General features: G+C 51.1%; 1 protein-coding gene across 2 annotated transcripts in view; it reads left to right on the forward strand.

Moving 5' to 3' along the window:
* EPHA8 (EPH receptor A8) overlaps positions 1-14,306 on the forward strand; it is a 52,782-nt gene that overhangs the window by 7,341 nt on the left and 31,135 nt on the right. For both annotated transcript variants that reach the window (XM_064396951.1, XM_064396950.1), the window contains exon 2: positions 6,009-6,073. In XM_064396951.1, coding sequence (XP_064253021.1) covers positions 6,009-6,073 — 65 coding nt within the window. The remainder of the gene's footprint in view (positions 1-6,008; positions 6,074-14,306) is intronic.

Raw genomic sequence — 14,306 nt, forward strand, 5'->3', positions numbered from 1 at the left:
GTACTGGGGATGGGTGCACACCAGTACCAGGGTGCCCACCTGTACTGGGGATGGGTGCACACCAGTACCAGGGTGCCCACCTGTACTGGGGATGGGTGCACACAGTACCAGGGTGCCCACCTGTACTGGGGATGGGTGCACACAGTACCAGGGTGCCCACCTGTACTGGGGATGGGTGCACACAGTACCAGGGTGCCCACCTGTACTGGGGATGGGTGCACACAGTACCAGGGTGCCCACCTGTACTGGGGATGGGTGCACACCAGTACCAGGGTGCCCACCTGTACTGGGGATGGGTGCACACAGTACCAGGGTGCCCACCTGTACTGGGGATGGGTGCACACAGTACCAGGGTGCCCACCTGTACTGGGGATGGGTGCACACAGTACCAGGGTGCCCACCTGTACTGGGGATGGGTGCACACAGTACCAGGGTGCCCACCTGTACTGGGGATGGGTGCACACAGTACTAGGGTGCCCACCTGTACTGTAACACCCTGCCCAGAGCTGGGTAGCTTGTTTAATTTGGGTCTCCTACACCAGCATGCCCAGTTCTCCCTGTCTGTCCCCCTGCACACAATCATTGGGAGTCTCAAAGCAAGCAGGATACATGACCATTTTACATCTCTATTTTCTCACCTGTAGTTTTGAGAGAGAACATCTTTTTGTTGTTTGGCTTTTGATGTGCCTTTTTTTTTTTCTGCGAAGAAAAAAACTGCCCTATAATTTCAAGGTTTTTAGCCTTAGAAATACTTTATTCAGGGTGTTTTGTTTTGTTTCATTTTTTGCATTATTTCACAACACCTCAGTCCTACCACAGGTAGGTAATGTACTCTTGCACTGCACATTATCTTACATGATATCATGCAGGGGCTTGAAGGATCAGGTTGATAATTTTATTTTTAAAACCTGAACTGAGGCTTTTTGTTAGCACTGATTGAACAAACAAGCTTTCTTCCTACATCAAAGTGTCTCCTGCTCTGGGTATAGTGAAAAGGGGTGACCCTCTGGGCAGTCCTTATGGGCATTGCCGCTCCTGATGCATTACAAAATGATATAAAATTAAATGCAGAAAGTTCACAGCAACAATCTGGAGGTCTGAGAAGAAATCCTGAAATGGGAATTAGGGCACAGCCAAAAAGCAGCACAGCTTTTATTTGAAAATGTTTCTTAGTAGCTTGGTGGGGTTTTCTTGGTTTTTTGGTTGTTTTGTTGGGTTTTTTTGGGGTTTTTTGTTTTGTTTATTTTGTTTTGGTTTTTGGCGGGTTGGTGTTTTTTTTTGTTTTGGTTTGGTTTTGGTTTTTTTCCTGTTTTTATTTTTATTTTTCTTCTCTGATTTTTTTCCCTTTTTTTGGTTTTATTTTGTTTTCTTTTCCAGCGTGATTCTGGCATTTCCAGAAGTGTGGAAATCCAAAATTCCTGCCAGATTTGATGATATTTCCTGGATCTACTTGCACTGCTTTTCTAAACTCCTTCTCTGGGCAGCCGAGGCCGGTGGCTGCCGAGGGTACCCCGTCCCTGCTGTGTCCTTAGTATGTGCAGCTTTGTGGATCAGCAGCTGCTGGACAAATCCTGCCTGGATCTGGCTGCTGGTCTGGCAGAGCAGCAACCCACTGCTGACCCGGATCTGTGGGGAACGTCCCTGCACACAGCTCCCAAAAGGGGAGAGCTGACCTGCCCTCCAGGCATGCTGCTCCTCCCTCTGAGCCCTACCACTGGCCTCATGTGTTGGGGAATAAATGGCTGGTTTTCATTTCCTTAAGATAAATACTGTCCCAGGGTTCAGGAGGCTGAAAGCGAAGCTTCCCATCCTGTCCTCTTGCCATGTTCCAAGGCCAGTAAGACTTGACTTTGTGTCTCAGCTTTGCTCCCTGATTTGGAAAGGTCAGGGCTGCCTATTCATCCAGCCCTTGCATTAAATGGTGGGACACAAATAGCTGAGCCACCCTGGCCCCACCTGCCCCTTCCAAATTCTACCCCAGATTATGAGGAATGAATGCCGCTGGCTCTTGTTCCCCTCCTCTCAGGAAGCCTCTTGCTGCCCCTTTCCCAGACTCTCTTCCCACTGCGGATAACCCTCCCTGTGTCATTCCCCGTGAAGAGGGGCTGGGGCTGTGGGGCTGGTGTGGGCTGTGCAGACCTGCTTGGAGCGGTGGAGCTGAGCCTGCTGCTCTTTGGGTAGTGGGGAGCAGCCAAGCTGCGCTGGTGAGAGTTTAATTATCAATGCAAAAGGCATTGTTGCATGGTGGGGGGAGCCTTGCTGTGAATCTTGGGAGGCCTTTGAAGTTGTGATGGAGAGGAACTGAAGCCCAAGGGAACAGGGCTGCTCCCACTGACCCTTCCTCCCCACGACTGCGCTACAAAGCCCCTGCCTAAGAGGGAGATGGTGGAGTAATTAGAGGGAGGACCACAGTGGGTTAACAATTAGTGAGGGTGCTCAGAGCCCTCTTTGGTCCCCCACTGTTTTTCCAGAGGCTGGGACTCAGCACATCCACCAGTGTGTCCCCCCCAGGCTTGTTCCACCACCCTGCCATGAATCCGGGGTGGACTGAAGATGCACAAGCTCCCCTGGATACCACGAGCCCATTCCTGAGCCCAGGATGCTTGGATGTGAGACCCCAGTGTGCTCCCACATCTGTTTGTAGGGATGCAATACATCCCTGCAGGAGCTGTGGCCACCAGCAAAAGTGTTTGGAAGGGTATCTAAGCACTCACTCTTTATAGATGATATAGATATATATAGATATATATAGATAGATATGATAATGATATAAATATAGATATTGATATAAATGTATATAAGATAGAGATATACAGATGATAGATGTAGATGTAGATGTAGATATAGATATAGATATAGATATAGATATAGATATTGATAGATTTATGACAAGAGATATATGGTGCCAAGTAAAAAGCACATCCTCTGGATGCTAGTCCCAGTCTCAGCTCCCTCAGTCATCACAAGCAGGATATAGAATTTGGTAGACATGGGTATGGAAATGGATACAGATATAGATCCAAGAATAGAGACATAGGTATAAATACAATATATACATACATCATATACTGATTTGCACACTTTGACTCCTGCCTGGTCTGTACCTATGAGGCCGCAATGTCCACTACTCATGCACCATTGCAGGATGCAACTTTATGCAGCATGAGGGTCTGCCTTACATGAGACTACATCTGCAGACCCCAGTTGTGCTGGGAAACGACCTGCTCGCTCCTAGGTGCTTACATTTGAATGGGCAATCAGCTTGACAGCTTTTCCACCAGGGTGAGAATTTCCCCTGACACCTCCTGGTGTTTTGGCTCAATACGCCCGAGGCAAGGCCAAGGCACAGAATAGGGAAACGACAAAATGGTGCTGAGGAAAACAAAATGGAGCTCACGGTTTGAGACTGATACGTGCAGACAGTCCATAGCATCAAAGAGAATTGCCCAGCTGTAGGAGAGAGGTCTCTCAAACCCGCACATTTTCTGAAAAATGTTTGAGCTGAAAGGGGTCCTTTGTGGTGGTCTTGCTCACCCTGCAGCTTCGAAGGCGGGCTCTGAGCAGCCGGGAGCTCACTGCACGGGGCTGAACAGGCACTTGTCACATGAGGTGTGGCAGGTTCCCTTCGGAGCTGGGCTGTAACCTGGGCTGTAACCAGCCGGCTTTTGGGAGAGTTTTAGTGTCCCCATATCGGAGCATGTCACCGTGCTGCTGGATGGACACTGGGATCCACAGACTATCCCACAAGTTAACAGGAGCTCTCGGACACACAGTGCCTTTGTGTTTGTGCAGTGCCTGCTGTGTGGGCTTAAAATGCAGGGCTCTGTGCACTTAGCTGAAGTGAAGGAATAAAAGAAATTTATCCCTCTTCCTGCACAGAGGAATCTGACCATGGGTGGGATGCAAGCTGGCATAGGTTGTTTGGGACCAAAGCAACTGAAAGGAGAAGACTTCTTCAGGTCATAATGACATCTCTGTGAGACTGAGTGATGACCACACAGTCAGGGTGGTGGGATGGGGTGTAGCAAGCCGGCTCCAGGTCCCACACACTGCTGGCAGACAATCTGGGGTACATCCCACTATGTGCTCTCAGCATCATTGCTCATAATGCAATGATCCTGCTGGACCCCAGTTCATGCAGGCTCCTCCTGCTGCCTGCAGAACAGTGGGAGGCAGCCACGTCCATTATTGAGCATCCCAGCGTGGGAAAGAGGGTGCAGAGACCACAGTGGGGGGGGGAGAGAGGGTCTGCGAAAGCTGTCCCCTCCCTGCAACCTGCCTGCTGAGGGTCACCAGGACTGTGGTCCTGCACTGTGAACAGGGAAACTCCCAAGCCTGGGCTCCTGCTGGGTGAATTACCCAGGGAAAATAGGCAGAAAATCTTCAGATTAACAATAACAAATAAAAATGGATTTGAGATCTCCGAGGTAATTACTCTATGTTGAGGGCAAGGGGCCTCTTTAGCAGTGGGAGCAGCGCTGCACAGGGAGTGGAGGGGCTTGGCCTGCTGTTGGGCCAATGGAACCACACAAGAAACCCTGGAAATTCTTTCAAATTGTTCTGCTAACATTAATAAATGCCTCAAAAGCTCCTAATCTGCTCTGTCAGGAGCATGACGTCCGGGTGTTTCACAGCCAGCTCACGTCTCTGCTCCTCTCTCCTCCCCTCTCCTTCCCTGCCTGGTAATAGTAAATGAAAGTGGCACCCGCTCCTCGGGCTACAGGGAGCAGCCTCATGCTGAGCCCAGGCTCTGCCGGGACTGGAGACACTGTCCTGATATGCCCTGTCCCTGCTGTGACAAGCTGGTCCTGGCAACAAAACCACCATCCCTCCTGAGCCCAGGGACCAGCCCAGCCCTGTTGCTGCAGAGGGATGCTGTGACAAGGTGCCTCCAGGTCCAGTCTGGTGCTCCTCAAGGGTGCAGAAAGACAGCCAGCAAGGATGAAGCCTCCCATGGCATTGACCTCACTAGGTGGCATCAGGATAAAGGGAATGGGGAAAGCTGGAGGCACTGGGGGTCCCTGTGGGAGCCTGGTGCTCTTGGGGGGTGTTGAGGCACCAGGGTCCTGGTGCCCACTGCACCAAGGGTCAAGGCACCTTGCTGGCAGCCTCCCCAAAGCCTCCATCCCGCTGGATCTGCACCATGGAGCTGGGGCTTGGGCTCCTTCCCCAGGTGCTGAGTAACTCGAGGTTATCAGGCAAGGCAAGGCTCTCCTCTGCCTGACGCTGTGGGATCTGGGCATGGGGCTCAGATGACTCAGAGGCAGCAGTGCCATGGCATCCTGCTTTCCTCCACTGCTGCCACTGCACAGGTTTCCATAGGAAGCATCTGAGCACATTGGAAGGCATCCTCACCTCTCCTCCCACGCAATCTGCTCTCCTCTTCCTGCAGTTTGCCTCTGTCTCCTCTTTAAGCCAGGCTCCTGGTGGGGAGGGGTTGGCTTTGATGGACTTCTCCAGTGGGGTGTCAGCCAGGACCATGGGGAGTCTCTTTGTGCTGGAGCTGGGCACTGCAGTGTGCAATTACAGCAGCTGCTGGAGTGCAGACTTCAAACCAGTGATGCTGAGAGGGAGCTGAGCCTAAAGGGCTTCCAGAGGAGAAGTGTCCAGCTGAGGAATGATGCTCCAGTTGCATCAGTCTTGTCCCAAGGTGGGACTGGTGGACAACCTGATGCTGGGAGTTTGTTTCCACAACCCTTCCTTACATTGCATTCCCTCCAACCTGCTGTTTGCAGCTTCCTCTTCTCCAAAAGGTCACACTGCTCTCCGTGCTGGGGCCAGGACACAACTCTATCCTGAACCACCAGCTCTGGGGAGCATCCCTTGTTGCCATCCCCAAACTCCATCCTCATATCCAGCCAGGCAGTCCCTGAAGAAAGATTGATGGGTGGGGGGCATTTTCATGGAAGTGACAAGTGAAGAGGGCTCCTTCATGGTGTCTCTGTTCCTCACTCCTTGGGGATGGGGACAAAGCTTTCTAACACAGCTTTTGCTCATGTGTTTTCCAGTGAACTTGCTAGACACATCAACAATCCTGGGAGACTGGGGCTGGATGACTTATCCCTCACATGGGGTAAGTATGAAGTGACTTGGCAGAGGGGGACCCCAGTGGGATGGGCCACCATGGGTCACTGTGGCAGGGGTCAGGGGATGAGTAGGGAAAGGACATCTCAGCCCTAAGTCAGTGCTGGTGAGGCAAACAGACCATGTCTGTTGGGAAAATGCCAGCCTGATAGACTGGCTACAGCTGTTTTGGAAATGCCATTTAACCCTCCATGTCCCCTGGTAAGGACCAGGCTGTCTCCAGCTCCTGAACTTTGAAGGGACTCAAGAGCTGGGACATGCTAAGAAGTGTCTCACTCCTCACTGCACTGGGTAAGCATCAGGGAAAACAGCCCCAAAGGACCAGGAAACTCCCAACCACCTGGAATCCAAGGAATTTCTGTGAGAACTGGGCAAGAGGGGATCTTACAGGAATGGGGGTGCAAACTCACAGCCCTGTGGCATGGTCAGGAGGGATGGTAGTGTGGTGACCCCCACGTGAGCCTGCCATCTCCACTGGCTGGATCCTTTCCACACGCTCCCCTCACTTGCATTTCCATGCCCAGGTTTTCCTGACACGGTAGCTTTCTGGAAATAGTGACTTTCAATTGTCAGGGTGACCTGGCTGCAAGGATTTTGCTCATTCATTTAGTGAACAGAAACAATCCCATAAATACCCACGGGACCAACTGCAAGGCACAGTGGGGCTTTCTGCAGGCACAAAACGTGTAAAATTGGGGTGCCTACCTGGCTGTTGCTGCTGTGTTGATTTTTCATGTCCGTTCTTTTTATCCTCTCTCTGAACTAAATGGTCCTAATCTTTTCAATTCCACCTCCCACAGAAATCTTCCCAGGCCTCTAATAATTTTCATTGATCTGTTGCTTGAGACTTTCAGTCCCCGCACTGCTTGAGCAGGAGTGATCAGAACAGTGAATTCATAATAATACCAATGATCAGATTTCTATCAGACTTTATCATATATGTAAATATATTAAATCGTTAACTCAGCTCTAATTTTAGCAGCTAGTTGTTGCAATGATGAGTATCCTGGGAATGTAAGAGATTGAGAGGTACAAGGTCAGAGGGGACTGTGGAACTAATGTGATGTGATCTCCTGCATAAATACAGGCCTTCAGACCTGTCAATTCATTCAGCCCTCAGAGCAGCCCAGCTTTGAGGAAAAAACATCCTTGGCTGCAAAATTGCTGGTGCTGGTAAATCCTCCAGGTCCTGTGGCGATGCTGTTAATGTGCCCCTGTTAAAAACCTATCACTACAAGGGTTTGTCTGCCTCTGGTCTCCAGCCAGGGGACCTTCTTCTGCCTGTGCCTGGATGAGGCAGGTGCTGTCCTCCTCATGGCTGCCCTTGGCTGTCACTGCTGTCCTGTCACTAATCAGCTATCATCTCATCCCAGCCCTGCTGCCACATCGTGGCATCCTGGAGGAGCCTGACACACATTCAGGGCTTCCTCTGCTCCCCTGCAAGGGAGAATGTTTCTGGGATTTTCTGGGAGACAGGGCTATTTTCCATTGTCCACATCCAGTGTTTTATCCTTAATCCCTCCCTAGGCAATTCCTCCCCATAGTCAGACCATCTGCTGCTCACAGACTGCCCAAGATTGTCCTTCTGGATGACCCTGTGCCCAGGCCCTTGGTCCCTGTCAGGAATGCAGGTGGAATCCATTGGATCACTGAGGTGATCTGGGTGAGGATGAATCCACCTGAGCTGGCTGTGCAGGGCAGGGCCTTGCACTCCCAAAGCAGCAAAAGGATTGAGCCTACAGGAGACTCATGCTCACCACAGCAGGGACTTCCTTGGCCAGCTAAGGTGCAGTATCCTGTGCTGGACATTGACAAATCCAGGGATGAATCCAGAGCCACAGCACATTTGGACTGTCAGCTGTGACTGTCAGGTGACCACAGGGGCTGGGGATGAGTCTTAGGGCTCTCTACAGCAGATGCCCAGCAGTGCTTCACCAGCAGCTCTTGAACATTGGTACATCTGAGTTCTCCCTCTTATTGGTGATGTTTATTAAAAATAAATAATAATATAATGAATAATCTATATAATAAATTAAATAAAACAGTAAGTAAATTTTAAAAAGAGTAAATAAATATAACAAAGAATAAAACAAAATTATAATACTGGATGCCAAAAAAGTAAAAGAAAACAAAAAAGGCTCACAAAATTAAGTGCTGTGTAACACCCAAATCCAGAGCCACCTCTCGGCCATGCTGCTGAGTCCTACAGGATCTTAGTCAGTCGTGGGGTAACTCCACTGTGCACTTACTCTGTACTTTTGCCCAAATTGTGGCCCTGTTACCGACAGGATGACCACATACCTGTGTGGAAACTTCAAACCCCTCAACTTTTGTGGTCTTCAAACCCCTCAACTTTGCATATTTTTTTCCAGCTGGATGTTTTAATGGCTCCTCTAAACACTTGTCTGGACCATGGTTCTTCCTCCATGGGCCATTGTATCACTAATCTGGAAAGCACATCTTATTGCTTCCCCTCCCTGATGGTCCTTCACCTCCAGGTCCTTTCTGAGTAGGAAATTTGCCCTCAGATCTGTTTGCTGTCACCAGGAGATGCATTGGGTGCTGGTGTCTCAGGGAAGCTGGTGTAGAACACTCGCTGTCAGTGCCAATGCTTTGGCTCTGAGCAGCTGCCTCCCAAGCAGCCCCTACAGAGCAGTGCAGGCTCAGGTGGAGGAGATGTGGTGTGAGCCCTGCACTAAGAAAGGAGCTCCCTTTGCTGGTCACCATCTGTGCCCCGTGCTCTGGGTGTCCCTGGGGCTGTCCCTGCCCACTGCCCCGTGCTGTAGCTTTGAAGGCCTGGGCGGGGGTTGTATAGAGGCACTGTACTGTGAAGCCAGATTTTCACTGAGGTAGTTTATTTTTGCTGCCATTTCCTTAATTTAGATACTCTAGCTGAAAGATGGGTGGCAGTGCCCCCCCATTCCTGCTACCTCCCAGCTGTCCTGCCTGGGCCACAGTGTAGGATTTCCCCACAGCGTGTCCGCTCCATCCATGGGCAGACACAGACAGCATCCTCCTGCCAAGGGACAGCATTGCTGGCTGAAGTTCATGTTCGTTTTGCTTTACCCACATCTCCATTCCCCCAGGGCCACCACACGGGTGACAGACAGTAGGAGGTGGGGAGCTCGGCCTGGGTCTTTTCATGGCACTAAGCAGCACAGAGCCTTGGTCCCCAGCCTGAGGAGCTTCAGAAGAGAACTTGTGTCTGCTAGCTCTGCCTGGTGCCCTATGGCTTGAAGAGCATAGGAGCAGGAGCTGGGAGCAATGGGCACAGTGAGGGTCAGCAGTGCCGTGGGCCCTGGGGAATGTCAGGCCATCAGGGAGCCATGCCTGGCCTGTTTTGACATTTTCTCTTGACAGACAATTAACTGAGGGGTAATTGACTGTAATTGCTGCTCAGGGGTTTAATTGCATTCCCCCTCCTCACCTCCACCCCAGAGACACGTGCAGGAAGCAGAAGGGTCACCGGGAGCATCCCTGTCCCGCAGGCTGCGGTTCCTCTCAATTAGAACTTCAAAGGGCTCCCAGGAGCTTTGCAGTTTGCTCCTTTCCCAGAACAATTCCCTTTGCATTGAAAATTAAACTCCTATCAGTGTGGTCAACGCCTTCCCTTGCCATGCCTCCTGTATCCCAGTTCTCTCCAGCAAAACGCCCCAGTGCCCCAGTGCCCTTCTCTCCCTTTTCCTTGCTTGGCACGTGGCTGGCTGGATCAGAGGGAGCCTGACCGGCCCCTTTGCAAATTGCCTTTCTACTGACTAATTAAAACACTGATGAGATAAGTCAACATATTATTAATAATTATTGTATCGTCTACTTTGATTTACAAAGTCAAACAGGAAATTATTTTGTTCAGACACAGGGTATCCAAGGAGCTTGAATGATGCCTTGCAAAAGCTAATTAGAATGGGAGCACCTTGAGTGCTGGAGGAAGGCCCCCCATGCTGCCCATGACCTCCCTATCCACCCCCACCAGCACCTTCTGTGGTGGCCCCACAGTTTTCCTCTTGCTGCAGGGGCTGGGGTCAGCCCAGAGAGCTGCTGGGCATTGTCACCCAGGCAGCTGCCCCAACATCTATCACAGAGTCATGGACTGTCCTGAGTTGGAAGGAGCCACAAGGGTCATCAAGTCCAACCCCTGTCCCTGTACAATCCCCAGCAATCCCACCTAGCATGCTCCATGTTGGCTTTGTTGGTGGGAATCAGGAAAGAACTTCAGAGAGGTTTGGAGCTCCCCATCCTGCTCCTTTGCTCCTCAGAAAAGGTTGTATCCTGAGGCCCCTGGGCACAGTTAGCCAAGGGTGCTCCTCCTTCATCCTACAGTACCCAGAGAGAACATGTCAGAAAGGCACCATTTCTCCTGGACCCCCAGCTGAAAGCACAGACCACAGGATGGTCTCCCAGCAGTATTTGTGCTTTAAGAATGGGGATTTCAGCCCTGGCACCGAGCTATTCACAGTGCCATGCCTACTCACCAGGGGACTTTTTTTGCCTGGGTCTGATCCTACAGCCAACAGCCAGTTCATGGCTGGGATGAGCCTCATCTGTCAGGGAGCAGGGTCTCCCCCTGCCCCAAGCTCACTCTGTAAAATCCCATCCCCAGTCTGAGCTGTGCTGTGTCCTTGCTATTCCACTCCCCTCCAGGTTCATCTCTTCTTCTCAGAGCACCAGGAGATATTGGGGCTCTCCCATGTGCCTAGGCCATGTCTCTGCTGTCCCTCACTCTGATGTCCCTGGTGTATTTCTTGGGTTTCTCTTCCAAGCTGGAGCCTCTACCTGGATCCAGAAGTACCAGCAAGTTACAGCTCAAGCTGTGGTGAAATTAATTTTCTTTGGGGGAAAAAAAAAAAGTGTAGGAAGGGAACATTGGAAAATAAAGATTTAGACTGGTAATTGAGATAAAAGCTCATCTCCCAGTGCTTGTTCAGTAAATCCTGGGTTATTGCTAATTCCCCAGATGCTGGTCACTACCAGTAGTTAATCACCTGCAGTGAAGCTCAGGGTAGTTAACTGCCTGACAAATCCCTCCTTAGGCACAGCAGTGACTGATTTCTTGGGGATTATCTCCATTAAGGCCTCCCATCTAATGATTTATAGCTTCAATAACAGCCTTCTCTTTTTTCCTCTCCCAGTGACAATGGTGTAAGGAGGTGCCATGGCACGCTGAGAAGGAAAGTGCTGGATGTCTCAGTGGCCACAAAAGCTGTGCTACGCCAGGCAGACCTGGCATCCCTCCTGGAAGCTGTCCCAGGGCTGGGGACACTCATTCCTTTGCACTGTAAGGATGGAGGGAGGCTGAGCTGCTGCCCCAGGGGGACACAGTCTCTCCTCTGCTCCTCCTCCTTCTCCTCTGCTGTGCCACACAGACCCTGGGAGACTTATAAGACCTTACTCAGCTGCCCAAATATCTGGTGTTTGCATCTCTTGCCTTTCATAATCTGGCAAATATTTTATAACTGGTGTTGACTTTAATTTAAACTATTAGGCAAACTCCTGGATGCAGATGCAATCACATCATCCCCCAGCGTGTGCGCTCACCACGTTAATTATGATGTCCTCATTTCCATCTCACTGGGGGATCTTATCACACTGGTGGGGCTGAGCTGAGCTTTGGTTCATAAAACCACTTCAGCCCATGAACTGAGAGCCAGCAGCGCCTGCGGCGTGCATGGTGCCTGCATTCTTGAACCAGTGGTACCCAGTGTCACAGAAGTCCCCTCCTGCCCACAGAGCCTGGAACTAAGGTGAAACAGAAAAACCCCTCTAATCATGGGGATTCCTGAAGCAGGTCCTTCCATCTCCCTTCTGGTACCTAAAAGGACCTACAGGAAGGTTGGAGAGAGATTTTTGCAAGGTTAAGCAGTGATAGAATAAGGAATATTGGCTTTAAGCTGAGAGAGGGTATATTTGGATTGGATATTGGGAAAAAATTCTTCCCTATGAGGGTGCCCTGGCACAGGTTTCCCAGAGAAGCTGTGGCTGCCCCATCCCTGGAAATGCTCATGGCCAGGCTGGATGGGGCTTGGAGCAGCCTGGGATAGTGGAAGATGTCCCTGCCCGTGGCAGGGGGTTGGAACAAGATGGTCACTTCCAATCCAAATAATTTCTCAGATTCTATTATCCCAAAGGCCCTGTAACTCCTGGAACCTGGCAGGGCCTATGGGACCTTGGTTGCCCTGTGACACGATGGGAAGATGAATCTGTGGCATCTGAGCCACAAGCTCAGGTAGCCTGCCTGCCCCTTTCTTAGAGCAGTTTCCCTGCAGGCCAAGTGTGGTATTTTGGGCTGGTCTCAGACTGGGATCCCAAGGGACCTTGGGACAGAACTGACAGTGCAGCTGCTGTGCAAAACAGCACTAAGTTCAAAAGAGTGATGGTGCATATATGCAAACTCTCCAAATTCACCCCAGAGGGTGGAGGTGTGGCCGGTACCAACTGTTGCTGGTACTTGGAGGTGGGCATTTATCTCCTGCTCTGTCTACAGGGAGGATGCTGCCAGCTCTGGGACTGCCACAGGCATGTGGGGACATGGCAGTAGTGAGCTCCATCTCCTCTGTCAGATTTGGGAGAGAAGTGAATGTCTGGAGACCAACCAGATGAGCTGGAGCCAAAGCATTTTGGTGCGCACAATAACCTCACCTTTCCCTTGCCAGACCCTCGTAGAGAGCCCTGACTGCACAGGCAGTGCCGAGGGGAGATGGCTGTGCATTGTGGGGGAAATCCCTGCTCACCCCCACAGCTCTGCCCCCACACTGTGTGTCTCCTCCCTTGCACAGCTCTGCTTCACTTCCCGCGGGAAACTCAGCAGGGAAAAGACAGGAAACAGATGTTGTGTTAATTTGTGCTCAATTAATTTCGACAGCGACTTCCACCCCCTCGGAAGCAGCGCAGCAGCCTGAGCACAAGTGGGTGTGGGAGGGGAGCTGCTCTGCTCTGCCAGGGGCTGGGCCGTGCCTGGTGCTGCACACACTTCCAGTAGCCTTGTGCCCCCGATCAAGCAGCAGGCCAGAGTCCTGGGTGTCACAGCACCTTTGACAGGCTGGTCCCTGGGCTTGGGAAGCTGAGGGCTGCTGCCCTCATCCCTCTGGCCAAGCAGACCTGTAGCCTGGCCCCTTTCCATGTTGTCCACCTGAGCACTGGAGTGCAGGGCATGTTCCCAGTGATCCCAGCACAAACCTGGGCATTTCTGGGAATTCAAAAGACAGTTTTTCAAAATGTATCACAAAACATTTTTCTTGCCTGGGAATGGTTTGATTTTGACCCCCTTTGCCAGCATATTCCCCTTAAAATGAGCTTCCATTGTAGTTTGCACCTGGAGCTGCTGCCTTTTCCAGGTTCCTTTAAGCTCTTTAGGACAGAGAAGCAGAGTTTTCTCCTAAATGCAGGAGAAAACTGGAGATGCTGGAGAAAACTGAAGATGTACATGACTGCAGTGATTGTTCTGATCACCATCACACAAGCAGAAGGCACGACAACACCTCCCCAGAAGTAGCAGGTCAGGGAGGTCAAACAAGGAAGGACATTCCCATCTGAGAGGTGAGAAGGGAGTGGAGTGTTTTACAGGTATCACTGATACCTCTTTCCTGTATCTCTTATGGTCTGGAGGCGTGCTGCCCTCTCCTAGCTGTGCCCTGTCCCTGCACTGCTGGCAGTCACACAGAGAGGCTTGGCAGGTGCCTGTCCCAGGGATCTGCAGCCTTGCCAGCTCCCACATCACTAGGGTGAAGGCTGCAGGCTCACCTCCTTTGAGCTGAGCATCCTCCTCTCGGGACTGCTGTTTTGTGTCTAAGGAAACACAAGTCACCACTTGCATAAGAAAACACCATTTTTGCCCTGTCAGAACAAGCCTAGAGGTTTATTTTAAAGTACTTATAATGCTGCCTAAAACATTTGTTTTCCTGCTCTGTGCAGCACGGCTGGGGATTTGCTTGGCTCCCCCAACCCCCACAGACAGCTGGGTACACAAGGTGCTGAGGTGGGGGCCTGCTCCCTGCCAGCTTCCAGGCAGAGCCAAGACCCCAGGAAGGTGCTGGAGGGGGATGCTGAGGCTGGGGGAAGAAAGGTGGTGATCATTTGGAAGGCAAAGGAGCAGGACTGCCAGTGCATTCCCCAGTTTCTCCGGCATTGCATCTGAGGCTGTCCCTTACAGCTGGACTTGGACATGGGGGTGGGACTTCAAAACCTGTTTCTAAGTTTGGGGAAAAGCCACATGGTTTGAAGTTCTC

This window comes from Passer domesticus, chromosome 22, assembly GCF_036417665.1.
Source record: "Passer domesticus isolate bPasDom1 chromosome 22, bPasDom1.hap1, whole genome shotgun sequence".
NCBI lineage: Eukaryota > Metazoa > Chordata > Aves > Passeriformes > Passeridae > Passer > Passer domesticus.